General features: G+C 42.9%; 1 protein-coding gene across 6 annotated transcripts in view; it reads left to right on the top strand.

The window, feature by feature from the left end:
- The window catches only part of MYOCD (myocardin), a 95055-nt gene that overhangs the window by 36913 nt on the left and 43486 nt on the right, over positions 1–14656 (top strand). For 2 of the 6 annotated variants that reach the window (XM_036920697.2, XM_036920696.2), the window contains exons 3-5: positions 6346–6401; positions 7802–7877; positions 10302–10463. In XM_036920697.2, coding sequence (XP_036776592.2) covers positions 6346–6401; positions 7802–7877; positions 10302–10463 — 294 coding nt within the window. Of the gene's footprint in view, positions 1–1695; positions 1740–1763; positions 1874–6345; positions 6402–7801; positions 7878–10301; positions 10464–14656 lie in introns of those variants that run through there. The other 4 variants (XM_036920700.2, XM_036920698.2, XM_036920701.2 and 1 more) reach the window with 4 other exon arrangements.

Raw genomic sequence — 14656 nt, 5'->3', positions numbered from 1 at the left:
CCACTGAAGGAAAAAAAAAAGCACCAGAAAAAAATGCCACCCCTTTTACTGTGGCAGAACTCAGGCCAGGACCTTGATTCCTGACTCCTGCATATGGTTCCTTTCTCATATGTTCAAAAGGAACCACTTGAACTTTACAAGCACTTGCTTAAGTTTCTATCATCAAGCATTTTGTAGCCAAACTGCCCAGTTGGAATTTGGGAAAATCATATATATATGTATAAGAAAATGTCGAGGGAAAACTAATGGTTTTAATAGGGTGGTTTGGGGTTTGGGGTACTACATCATAATCTATGCCTCACCATGACCACGAGTGAATGAAAAATTTCACTGACTTAGCTATCTGGTGACTCTCACTTCAATTACACACCAAATTGATGATTAAATTATAGGGTTTCTCCCCTCCCACTGACTCCAGTGAATAGAACCACCTGTAATTCTCAGGTGACTGGTGAAACTAGTCCAAATGGACTGAATTTAACTCCTTCCTTCCTCTTGAGCACGCATCCTGCAAGTTTTGAAGTTGCTGATGTGTAACCAACAGTACAGAAAAAATTCTTTTTATAATCTCCCTGAATCGCTTCTGTGAAGCATTTACTTATTTTATATTTGTGTACCTCAGGGATTTAGGATTTTTGCCTCCAGGTTCTCTGAATGAATTTGAAGGGATTGTTCTTTGAATTTAGTCAGGAAGGGCAGGGCTCTGAGGCCCTAGCACAACTTGATTCACGGGTTAAATGTTCTCAGTCCAGGAGCATGGGCCCAGGCCACATTCTAAGATTGTTTCATGTGTGTAAGATGAGCTGTAGAGTTCACATTCTCAAAAGTCATGGAATCCTAGTGACATAGCCTCCCCAAGTTAACTTAGAACTATTACTTTAATAATGTATTGCTTGGACTTCTCCCCAAAACTCCACCTCTGAATCTCAAAATGCCTACTTTGCCATCATCACCTCGAATTCAAAGAGAAGGCTTCACTGCCCTCCCTTTAGGGCTCAAAGCTGCAATGAGGCTTCAAGGGTCTCCATTTTCCCATGGCTTTAGGACAGAGCCCAGCTCCTCCTTTCATGGATCTGTGGAGCTTGGAGCTGTTCACATTGCTCATGCGAGTTTTCTCCACTCTGTTTGTTTCCCTGGGCCTCACTCTCCTGGGTAGAATCTTAAGCAACAACATTTTATTCCAACCAGTTCGGAAGCCTTAGTGCAGAAGGATGGTCAACTATGTGGATTAGATTCATTAAATGGCCATGAGCAGTTCGGTAAATATTTTGACCATCTGCTGTGAGGAAGGCCTTGTGGAACTAGGTTTCAAAGAGCACACAGTCTAGAGGGGGCCCCGCGTCGCCCCTGCTTCATTGTCCTTATTAAGAATATTGGACTATGTCACACCACTGCATGGGAGTGAGTATCTGAGATCACAGAGGGAAAGAAATTACTTTCTCTTTCCCTCTCCCTCTGCTAACCGATAGGAACCCAGGGGAGAGAGGAGGGGACACTTAGATTATTCTGGAACACAGAAAATGAGATTAGAGAACCAAAATGGATTATAGAGGACCAGAAGCCCAGAGAGGCCATGACTTCCCCACAGAGACTTGGAGAAAGCCTGGCAGCTTGGTTCATGATCTGATCAATGTAAATGGATTTAAAGATACGATGAGCTGTCTATGAATGGTGCTGCCTTTATTTGTTTTGCAGACTAATCCAAGCCACAGCAGCCACATACTTACTGCAAAGCCTTGGTAAATCCCTGAATTCTGTGATACTTCTCCTGAATAGCAAGAAGAATGGCTGGGGCCATTCCTGCACCACAGCACACGCAGCTTCATGATAGCTTTGAGAAGCGGACGAGGCGAAGCCTGCCTTCCTTCTCTCAGTGCGTCCCTGTGACTTGGCTTCTCTCCACAGCACCCTACCACACACTGTTGGCTGTCTGAGCAGAACACGGCACAAGGGTTTTGATCTGTCCGCCTCTTCCTTCCTGCTAACATCTCAAATTCAGAGATAGGATAAGGCACCCCGGGTTTTCATGGCAAGCCCACTGGGGTCAACAATCCTAAATCCCTACGCTCCTGTGCCCCCCTTACCTTCAATTTTCTGGTTCCTTATTCCTTAGAAACTAGTAAGCCAGTAAATACAGGCATACTTTGAATTTGCCCTTGTATTCTTTTCCTGAGAAATTCCAAAGTATGCATGTATGTTGCATCAAATGTATGCAAGTCAGGTCTTAAGTATCACAAAGCTACACTATTTTCAGACCCCTAAGACTATCATTTGGGTACTGAATAGGCAATTTATTGCCAGTCTAAAGCGTGAATGCAATTTCCAAGGCATTATCACCTACGCATGGCATGTATCCATTTGCTTGGAAGAAAAATATGAGTGATGAAATTTGTCTTTAAAAGCGAGGCAAAGGGTATACAATCTTTACTAAGCCTATTATATAAGTGGGAAGCTGAGAGCTCAGGAAGAAGATTAGACTTGTTTGGAGTTATATCAAAGATAAATGACAAAGTGAGAACTGAGCCCAAATGGACAGTTCCCAGATTTTTAGTCACCCAGGACGTCTTTCACTATACCCCCGACTGCTATTGATCCTATGCCTGCGATAGCTTTGCCTTCCCCCAAAAGAATCTTACATTCATGAATTATTTATCCATAAATCTATTTTTAATTATTAATGACATTTAAACTTACCAGCCAGTGCTTTTTGATGAGAACAACCATTACAAAAGCAAGTTGGTTATGATCCTAGGCAGCCACAGTGGAAGGGGACAGTTCCACCAGCCTGAGCAGTCTTTCTCTGGGCACACGTACTCTTTGCCTTCAGCTTTCTGAAAGCTGAAATGCCCTCCTAGCAATCCATCACTCCCTTTTTGAACTAGATTCCCAAGGACCCTAGATCAGGACCCACTGGCCTCCTCAACTCCAGAACAGTGGTTCTTAAACTTGTACATCAGAATCATCAAGAGGGCTGATTAAAAAACTGATCCCTGGGTCCCACCCGCAGAGCGTCAGATCCTTGGGCCTGGGCTGGGGCCTGACAGTGGGCATCTCCAACAAGTCCCCAGGGGACGCCGAGATGCTGGTCGGGGGGCCACACTTTGAGAACCACCGCTCCAGCTACTGTCCCAGGATGCAGGTTCTTTGATTCTGCCTCTTGGTTCTTACCTGTAACACTGAAGGAGCTGGGTTCTCTTCCTCCACACTGGGAGTGGGCGGCCCCGTGTGAAAAGTCTTGCCTCCATGGCCACAGCTGCCACCAAGCCCAGGACCCCCACCCTGTGCTGACGAATCAGGTCCCTACCCATCCATCCCCTCACCCCCCACTGATTTCTCAGTGTCCCCACAGCCTATTTTCTCCTTTTTTCTGGGCTCCTGTTAGAGGCATGAGGTCAGAGCCCAGAGTGGGGCCTGCAGGAGGCATGTTCTTATCTTGGGATCTTTCTCTGGGCTCTAAGTAAGCAAATGTTTATACACACAGCTGACCCAAATTAGCCAGAGCTGTGGGGACAGAAATAGGAATAGCCCGTAACTAAACTCTGAGGCGAGAACATGAATTCCCTTGTGAGAAGTGATTAATCTTCCTCCAGGGGGAACGAGTTAGATGTGTGGCTGACAGATTACAACCATGTTATAATTTAAAATCACACTGACTTTTTTTTAAATTTAGGATTCCAAATTCCTTTTCAATCTTAAATGTCAATGTCCCTTAAATACAAAATTTTGCCATTTGATACTCCCAAGGCCAGCAGCAAACGAGGTCTTTTATGTATTTTCCAAAACGTCAACTTGGGAGGGGGGTACATTACGGCCTTTCCTGGCCCTCAGGGGAGGTTGCTAAAACCCACATTCCTGGGAGTCACAGAAGAGGTGAATGTCAGTCACAGGGCCATGGCAGGGTCCTCTGCCCCCACATGACATCCCTCAAGCTCTGAGGAGCATAGCATGTGGTAAAATGCAGTGTGTGGACCTCTTCAGCCTTCCACACAAGTTCTTGCTAAGCAGATATAGCTTCTCCCACCCTGTGGTGGAAGGTTCCAGAAGACCTTTGTGTTCCTAGCATCAGGAAACTGGACTGTGTGAATCATTTCACAGGGCACTTGTGAACACCTTGAAGTGACAAATTACAGCCCCCCAAAGCTAAGGTACAGGAAATGCAATGCTTCTTAGAGCAATTAAACTTGCTAATGAGAATTAAAGAGCCAGATAAATTCCTCCTAATCCTAAACCCAATTACAACCAACTGAGATCCAAATGTGAGTGATTTCTCAAGGGAGAGTCATACTGTTCCCTTAGGGTCAGGAAAAAGAATGTGTTACTTTTTTTAACCATTTAGTAAGGCCACATGAAGATCAATTTCTTTTCTGGATTGTGTAAGTGATTAACCACAACAACATATAATGCCTGATGAGGCAACCACCGTGCTGTCCGGCAGAGGCAAAGACCTATCGGTTCAGATTGCACAGATTCACCAGGGCCCCATGCTCTTCAAGCACATTTGTAGAATCTGGTTGCCTGGGGAAATGGGAGTTGCTTTCGGAACTCCATCAGTATACATTGCCACCATGACCAACTGCAGGAAAGGCAAGCCTCCGCACGAAGGATGGCCAACCCGAGTCAGAGAGAATGCATGAGCGATTCGGTAGAGCTGCACATTTCCCCAGGTGACTTCTCAGTCACTGAGTGGGGACAAGTGGGGGGTGGGAGGGGCATTTGAAATGGCAGGTTTTGCAGAGAAGCCAGCACATTTGAAAAGTGAAGGCAGCAAAGAGAAACTGGGTAAGGTCAATGAGAAATCTGGTTTCAAGCAACATTTTCCATTTTTTTTTCTGTAGGAAGGGAAGCCTTTTAATCTCTGCTAAAAGGAGGAGAGAGGTGCCTGTCCAGTGCACTCACCACAAGGCAACCAGCTAGGACTATTCTGTGGGTTCTTTTGCCCAACATTGTTCATGTTGGCGTGAGGCAGCGGGATTTAGAGAGAGTGTCTTGGTAGCTTCCAAGCAGTGTCCTCAAAGAGGAGAACATGGTGGACCAGCCACCTCTATAGTGGAGTTTACTTGAGGTCCAGCAAGGCCTTCTGAAAACTGTGCTCAAATTTAGTTTGATCGTAAGAGCTGAATAAGGCTTACATGCTCACACCCATGCACACACAGCCTCAAGTGCCAGTCTGGTCAGAAACCCAATTTTTTATGCTGGCCAAAGTCTGAAAGAATAGTTCATTGCCTGCAGCTTACAAATGGCCATCTGTTAGAATAATATTAGATCTCTGGATCATGTGATTTATCAACTGGTCCAGACTGACAATTCAGAAAAGTATTCAGTATGATTTTGTAACCTCTTCTCAACCAACCTCATCACTTTTAAGGAAAAGTGATTGTGGCTCCTGATTGCGATTGTTCCAGGGTATCAGGAAAACGCATAACAAATGTAGTATTTTGCTGAATGATGTTCTGCATCTTTGCTGAGTCAAAAGAGGTCACTAAATCAATGGCCCTGGGGAAGAGGTACCCTGCAACAGTGAGGAGGAAGCACAGGGAACAGCAGGGAGTAGCCGGGAAGCATGTGGTCCGGGCTGCTGTGCACTGTGACCAACCAGTGCCTCTGTCCACTGGCTCTTAACATTTTGAACATGACACCGAGAAGGAAGTTAGGTTGTCAGAGGACCTTGGCTCTTAGCCCTAACTGTGTGTGACCCTGGGCAAGTCAACCCCTTGCTGTGGACCTCAGTTTCTCCATTCAGTTCAGGGTTGCAGTTCTATTTCACCTTCTCCAAGGTCCCTTCCAGCCCTCAAAGTCTGACTCTGTGCTTCTCACTCAGCACCCTTAGCTGCATGTTTCTGCCCTACCAGCTACCAACTTCATCCAAAAGTACAAGACCCTCCCTGCAACCTGGGACACAGCCCCCCACCACCCTACCCCACCCCCAGAGACCACAACCTCCACCCAGACTTCTGCACTCAAGAGCAGAGCAAAGTCAAAGAGGACGTTAGCCACCCCAGGATACCCCTTCCCCTTAAACCAGAGCATTACCTCTGCTCCCGGTTTTCCACAGGCCCCTGCATTTCCTCAGGAGCTTGGAATGCCCGTCTCTGCCTCTTCTCTTCCTGCTTCATATTCTGCCTCTGCTGCTCCTCCGGTTTTAGGCCTAAATTCCACCTTCCCCTGCATCCTTTGGCTTCAGGGAAGCTGGCATCCTTTAGTTCTTTCCTCTTCAATTGCTTGTGGCCTAATAAAGGCGAACACGGCCATACCGTGCACAGCTCATCAAGCTCACTGGCAAATGCCACCAGGCTGCTCAGCACCCCGAAACCCGCCTCTGCTCACGACTTTGTCTTTCTGTTGCAGCACTGAAAAATCCAACTGAATTCAATGAGCAAAGAAAACATTTGGATAGTGACAAGGTAATTTTTTGCGCACAGCCCTCTTTTTGAACTTAGATGCCAGGGTATGGATCTCTGAATGCTAAGTTTTGGCTAGAGCAGGTAGAATTTCTACAACAAACTCAACCAATGGGCCGGTTCCCTGTCACTGTATGGAATCTTACTCCATGGACTGAAAACTGTGGTAGTGAGATCAACCACATTAGGTTTGAAACCGCTTTTTTCTAACTTAAAATTAACATTCCCTTAATTTTCTCCTGTTGGAGGGTCACAGCAAGGATGGGGTAGAAGTCAAAGAGGCTTTGAAAAGGGAAGTAAATTTCCTTTGCAAGCTGTCTTGTCTTTCATTACCATCCTTTCTTAGCGATAATCAGATTTTTGAAAATCCAGTTCAATGGGAAGGTAGGCTCCATGGATATACAGCTTATTTGCAGTTATTTAAAGGCAAAAAGCATGGAGTTTATTTCTCTTTCTGTTTCTGGGGTTTTTTAGCATTTGGGGGTGGGTGGGAAGTTGCATATACTCTGTACCTTCACAGCAAATCTCTTCTACCTGAACTTATCAATAATACTGTTTAGCAAGCAATAAATGAGGAGAGAATGAAAAAAGAGATGTTTTTCTTCTGGGATTGATATTCTAAGAGTTCTAGTCTTGCAGCTATTTTGTGGGTGAAGAAAGGAGCCCAGCTCAGTGAAGCTGTGGTTCCTACTGTAAGAAGAATAACTGTCTTTTATCAGAACTGGAGTGATCCCCAGGTCCCTCTCAGGGGCCGAATAGGAGATCCAATACAATGGAATAAAAACCCAGAACTAGAGATCAGGGACAGTCACGGCCCTGCCACAGCCCACGTCACCCCTCAGAGAGCTCCATCAGCAGGAAGATGATGAGACTCAGTAAATAATCTATCTCCAAGTGTCCTTCCAACTCATGGTGGGTTTTGGTGGCAGGCTTTACACTGTCACATGTCCTAAGGCAGAGATCTGGCAAATAGCAGGAGGGCATTATGTTGTCATGTCATACTAGGTGGACTTGGGTTATGTTTCATCTCTAACCCTGATGAATTTTGTGGCTGTTTTAAGAGCCAACAGCATAGGGTTGATTATATAATACAAGCAGCTTAGTAATACCACAGTTTTACTAATATTTTATCAGCCTTTCCATGCTTGTTTTTAGCCCTGACGTGGACCCAAGTTTTTTACCTCTTTATCTTATTTTTCCATCCAAAAATTCCTAGAGAGGCTTTTGTAAGCATTCTTCTGTCAAAATGTAGGTGACCAGGGATACTTGCATGTTCCATTTGCTATGAAATGAATACAATACTTTTCTCCTTTGAGAGAAATCAGGCTTATTTTAAAGTTAAAACTAGGTGAGTCAATGGTACGAGGTCAATAGCAGAATTTATTCTGTGTTTGTGCTTACAGACTGAAGACACCTTAAAGCGCAAGGTCAGAAACAGGCCCAACCGTGCTAACTTGGTTAATATGCACATACTCCAAGGTAAGGTTTCACGAAATCCCCAAACTAGGATGCCATGGAATGGTGGGCCATTGTGCCAGAGTTCTTTGTCTCTATACAGCTGCCAAGTCCTCTTAAAAAGTGTCCCCTGCCATCAGAAAGTGGTGGTTTTGAGCAGAAATAGATCTAGTCATTCTAGCACGTGTAAACAATCAAATTGGGAAGCCAGATAGTGGCTAAGAAAGTGTCGGACTAGGTTCCAAACTTAGCTCTGCCATGTCCTAACTCTCTATGAGCACAAAGGGAATGTCCAGCATATATTGAATTCCTTTAAAATGTGTCCATCCTTCAGCTCTAATAAATTCCTAGCATTTTACTGAAGGAAAAAAATCAGATATACAAAGACTTAGGTACAATGATATTTATCATGGCATTACTTTAGATGGCAAAACATTGAAGACAGTGAAATGTCCAACAATCGGGGATTGGTTGAAAAAATTATGCATCATCCATATGATTGAATACCTGGCAACCATTGCAACTAAGCCTTTAAAAGAAAAATGATTTAATAAGAAAAGACTTACCAGGTGATGTTTGGTGAAGAAGACCAGAAAGCAAAATTACAGTGACAGTCAAATTCCAGAGAGAAAAAATATGTACATAAACTGTATTTACACTCAGATTCGGTGATGAAATCTAGAGCACTCATGATTAATATAATTAAGAAAGAAAGACACCCACCTATTAAAAATAGTTGATCCTTAGTGGGGAATTTCCCAGTGCTTTCACTTCCTTTTCTATACTGTTTTAGCTCTTCTCACACTTAAAACAGTGACTATAGCATAGTAATACTATAATCAAACAAGCATAAGAAATACTATTTGTTACATCATTACGGTCTTGAGTTAAAATGTCTGGTTGTGAACCACAGTGGCCCCAGTACAGAGGTGTGTCTCTGGTGATCCTGTTTTCTCCCAAAGAGAAACTGGAAATTCATGCTCTGGAGCACCAAGGATCTGCTAGATGCAAAATGATCCCTTCCCTCCAAGGGTCCATTGTTTTAATTTCAGAAGCAGCCATGTGAGAGTAAGGACCAATGTTTGCAATGGCTAGAGGCAGTCATAACAAAGGGATTTATCAGAACAGGAGGAGGGAAGAGGCTTTCTGCTGAGACCTGGCAGCAGAGTAGAGTATTGGTGGTGGGGAGAAGGCAGGCAGCACCCTTCGGTGGGGATGCTCACTGTGCAAATGTACAGAGCCAACTCAGCAAGACTGAGGGGCAGAGGGGAGGAAACAAAGCTCATTGGAGTGGCAGTTGGGGATGGAGAATCTCAGGTCACTAGTGGGGGCGATTTAGTTTGTGGCAAATTTGCAAAATGGACTGAGAGACTTAGATGGAGAGGAGCATCTTTTAGGGGGAGGTGCAAGAAAAGAGTGTTTTCTGAAGATCAATCCTGTGTTGGTGTACAAGGAGGAATCAGAAAGACTCCCAAGGCTGGAGGTCCAGCAAGGCCCCATGATGCCCTGCAGGGTGGCTTGGAGAGGATTTAGGCAGAGGCACTCCTATTCTTTGGTTTGGAATATGTCACATCCTGTGCTTTGCAGATGCAGCTTCTAGACAGGTCTGACCGGTTGCAACTACACATCCCTAGACAGGTCCTGTGTGGAAGTTGCTAGTCAGCTGCCAGACACTAGGCCAGGGTGAGCAGGCTGATAATAATAGGGCAATGGGGCCAGGAGGTTTGTCCACAAAAACCTCACCTTCTCAACTGGCAAAGTTGAGAGTAAAGCTGTGAACCCCTCTTGCACATGAACTTACTGTTCTGGGTCACTCCAAACCCTGGCAGGTGAGATTCTCCCCTGGGTTCTTCATGGGCCTGAGCCAGGGCCTAACCAACAGAAGGATAGAGGGGTGATCTGGGGCTCTGCTTGTGACCTTTCTCACCCTCCAAAGGATGAGAAGCTGTTAGGTAAATCCCATTTTTAAAATCCCTCTGTTTAATTGAAGAGCTATTCCAAAGAATGTTTTTTCTTTAATAATTGACATGGACATTTGAATCAGTCAATATTACCAAGTATAAAACTCTTAAGAAGTCATACTACTATAGCTAATTATAATAATGGATAATATTTATGGTAGGCTCAGCCCATGCAGAACATACATACAGGTTGCGCATCAGGGTCTTGCACAGCTTGGGGTCAGCAAGCCACATAGGCCCCGTAGACTGTTTGCTTCCAGATCGCCAAATCACACTTTTTTTTCAAAAACCCTTGCCAAGCAAGTTTCTCTTTGCCACACACCTGACTCTTTGCCTTTATTTGGAAGTGTCTAGTCTTCGCTGCTAATCCATGTGAAATGATGATGATTGCATTGAAAAATTATTAAGACAGTAGAATACAATGTGTTTTGGTTACAAAAGAAAAAATCAAATTCTAGAACTGATCCTTTTCATTTAAACCTTTCAGCCTCCACTCCAGAGAGGTCCATTCCAACTGCTCAGATGAAGCTGAAAAGAGCCCGACTCGCAGATGATCTCAGTGAAAAAATTGCCCTCCGGCCAGGGCCCCTGGAGCTGGTGGAGAAGAGCATCCTCCCTGTCGATGCTGCTGTGAAAGAGGCCATGAAAGGTAATTAGAACAGATGGCATGCTGTCACCCAGCTATTCCAAAGCCACATGGATTTCGTATTGGGAACTTGTAAATATGAAAATAGGGACTCGGGGCGAGACGATGTGCTCACCCATCATCACCTACTATATAGCCCATTGAGGTTTCCCCTCTTCTTTATTCTCTCTCTCCACACTAAAAACCCTGTGCCTTTGAATTTGTACTAGCCTACTCAGCCCTGTCCTATCTCCACTCCAACCAGATCTGAGACAGGAAAAGATGTCCATCAACCGTCTCATGTTTGTTTCAAATGTTCTATTCCATGCATCTAAATTCACTAGTAATTTTTCTATGATAGGCAAAAGATCTTGTTTTCATTTGTGTTCTTTGATATATCGTGAGATTATATTTTTCCATGTAATTTTGTTCCATTGGCAATTCGTGGCTCTCCCTATTTTCCCTACCAGGTATTTGCTCCCCTCACTGCTTTGTAAAAGCTATTAATATAGAAAAACATGCTGATCCTCCTTCTGTCACAGGTAGTACACATCTTTTGCCAGTTTGTCCTTCACCCTGTTGTATCACATGTTTTACCTACAGCAGTTTTTCATTTCTATGTAGTTAAGTCTGTTGATCTTTGGTGTCTTAGTTTGGTATCGTTTACTGAAAACATTTCTAGCTCAAGAATATAGTTACTCACCTATACTGTCTTCGAACATTTATATACTTCATTTGTATATTGCAATCCTTTGTGTGTATGAAATTCTTTTAGTGCATGGTTTAAAAGACAGGTATAATTTATTTTTTTCCACAATTTTATCAATGTATTTTACAATTTGTTTTAGTGTCTGTCTTCACAGATACTTTACATTTGTTTGATCTTTGTAATGTTTCTTGGCTATTCTCACAAGTATGTGCTGGCTGAAATCTAAAATCAGTTTATCGTACCCCTATTCCAATCTTGTTAGAATTTTGTTTGGGATTGCAGTGAATTTATGGATTAATTTGTGCTGAATTCATAGGTTTAAAATACATTAATTCCTCGGAGGCAGAAATACAATACGTCTCCCCACCTTGTCAAGTCTTCTTTGATTTCTCTTGTAAGGTTTTTTTTTTCCAAGTAAAGTCATACCAATTATTGCTGACATATAGGAAACCTATTAATTTTGTATATTTATTTTGTACCCTTGAAGATTTTCATAATAGTTCTAGGCATTTGTCAGTTTATCTTAGATTGTCTAGGTGTACAATGGTATTGTCTGCAAATAATGAAAATTTGCCTCCTGCTTCAGCTTTTTTCTGCCTTGGTACACTGACTGATATAATTAATATCATTTAAAAAATTATATATAGTATATGCATAACATAGAAGTGGTACATAATTTTCATGTTTTATTTATAAATTATATACTACAAATTTATAGTTGTAAATTATATAATTTTATATAAATTACAATATACCATATTATACAAATATAATATGTATTTTATTTTATGTAAATATTTATGTCATGTAGATGTATATCACATAAAATTATAAGTATGAATTATATAAAGCACACATAATTTATACTATGCAAAAATTATTGTATAATTTAATATTTATTAATACATTACTTAGTAGAAAATTATTACTGGTACTTTGCTAGTGCTTCAAAGCCAGTATTTTGTTGTTATGTATACATTATGTTTTTATGTTATTTTGATGATAACATTTATTTTTGTTTTGTTTCTCTCATAAATGGGAACTTCTCTAGTCATTTTCCTTTATACGATATAAGCTTTTGGTATAGGTAGATATTCCAAGGAAGAATTTTTACATCCTCTTCCACTAAGAGTAGATCGTAAGATGGATGCTGAGCTTTTAAAATGCTTTCACATGATAAAAAATGATGGCATAGATTTTCTTCTTTGACCTTATATGTGGTGGTATTGCTCTTTCCTAATCACCTCACATTTCTAGAAAAAAGCCTATGAAGATTATTTTTATCCTAGAAATGACTAATGTTTTATTTGAGATTGTGCATCTATTTAATTATTAGTTGAGATGATGGTAGCTGCTGAAAAACCACAAAATTTCAGCAGCTTAGCAGAAATTTATGTCTCGTGAAGTAAACTCAAGAGAAACAGAATCGAATCAGAGAGCTCTATGAGGAGACTGCTCAACGTGTTGATTACCGTCCAACATGACTCTGAGCAAGTCATGGCTGTGGGGATGGGAAAAAGAGGGTCTGAGAGGATATAGATTTTGCATAATTAGATCATCAGTAGAATATATCAATTGAGACAAAGAGAAGAGTCAAGGATCACACCTAAGCTTCTCTCTGGGGAAAGTGGGTAAAATGGTTGCCATTTGTCAAGATAGGAGCCATGAGGAGATCAGATTTGGGGAGCAATGCATTCTTCTTTCAACTGTTGGATTTGAGAGCCCACAGGAAAACCAGGGGCCAGGATTAAGGACGCAGAGGGTTCTACGGAACTAGAACGCAGAAAAGAGTACTGGGCTGGAGCTGTAGACTTCCGAGACTTTAGTGTACACAGTGACTTAATCTGGTGGACTAGATAAGATTGTCCTTCTATTTCCTAATTTCTTCATTTAATATGGAGTATCTTCTATGTCAGACACTATTCTAAGTGCTTAGGGTATATCAGTGAACAAAATGTACAAAGATTTCTGCTTCAAGAGAGCTTATATTCTATGCCAGAGACATAGACAATAACCAAACACATAATAAATAATTCTATGTCATAATTAAAGGTGAGGAGTGCTGTAATCATGCAGGCAGTGCTGGGTGCAGAGAACAGAGTTTCCAGTAGAGGGTTGGGGCTGGGTATGGGATGGAGGATGAATAAAAAGAGAAGAGTTGGGGGAGGCTCTCAGGCAGTAGTAGTTAAGATTGAAGCAGGGTATGTGTCAAGAATAAAGAGAAGGAAGGGCTACAGAAAGAAGTGGAGGATAGACGCTAACCTAATCCATGGGAAGTCCACAGGCAGGCACCAGTAGTGGGGAATTAGCACCTGGGTTCAACACATCAGCCTCTTTAGCAGTGATCTTTCAATGTGCATGAGCTTTTCTGGGCAGGGTGATGGCATCATAGGAAATGCCGTAATGACAGAGGAGTTGCTCAGAGACAAGTGTGGAGACAGCCGTTTGAGTAGCTCTTCCAGTGTGGATGGCCCAGCCCGCCCTTCTAGCAGTCGCTTCTTGTCGTCAGCCATCTCCCCTTGGAGAAGGGGAGGCACGGGGATTGTGGTCTACTGTGTGTCATTCTCCTTGTGTCTGCGTATTTCCCCCTACTCTGTCCACGTGCCTTTCCAGATGTGTTTACACTGTCCAGCTCTCTCTGCAGCTGTGTTTCTCTTGTTTCTGCCAAGCTCCAAGCAGAATACTCAGTCACTGCCTCCCTCTCTCTTGGTTTTATTAAAGACCAGCTATTCTCCAACCCTAAAATAAAATATATAGAACCTCTCCCAACACAGGAAAGATATTTTCTACAGAGAGCTGGCCCCTGCTCGGGGATGTTTCTTCCTATTCCACATGCCACCTCTCCCTCTTAACAGTCAGCAGAATGACTACAGCAGGACTTGGCCCCCAGACTTTCCTCTCCTTTGGGGTACTGGCTAACAATCCCACTTCCAGATAGCACATTTATTTTCAGAGTCACGTAGAATTTTACAGATTCCCACTGTAGGAAACACAGGCTTATGGGACTAGAATGACATAATGTGGAAGAACAGAGGGCTTTCTGATTTAACTTCCACAAGAGGAGACTTGGACCTCCTTGTGACTACATCTCAGAGCAAAACGGCCCCTGATTCCATTTCCTCTTCATAGAAAACCAGCCAGTTCCAATGTGTGTGAGGGTTTTTCCCCCACACCCCCAGGCAATTCTCAGGACACCAGCCAGGTGTCCTACAGTTCCACTTAATTTTGACACTGTGTGCCCAGAGATAGCATCAGATGGCACAGAGTAAGAGTTCAGTCCCACAAGGTCACCCTCCACAATCAGAAGCTCAAACTGTCACCCGTGCTCCAACCAGCTGCTGATTAGAGGCTCCCACGATGCCTTCAATGAGTTTAATTAATTTGTTAGACTGACTCACAGAGCTAGGAACCCATTTACTCACTAGATGACTACTTGATTACGAAAGGACAGAACTCAGGAACAGCCAGGGGAAGAGATGCACAGGGCAAGATACGGGGACAGGACACA

Source organism: Manis pentadactyla, chromosome 4, assembly GCF_030020395.1.
Source record: "Manis pentadactyla isolate mManPen7 chromosome 4, mManPen7.hap1, whole genome shotgun sequence".
Classification (NCBI taxonomy): Eukaryota; Metazoa; Chordata; class Mammalia; order Pholidota; family Manidae; genus Manis; species Manis pentadactyla.
Note: the sequence above shows the minus strand (reverse complement) of the source record. Positions and strands in the feature narration are given on the sequence as shown.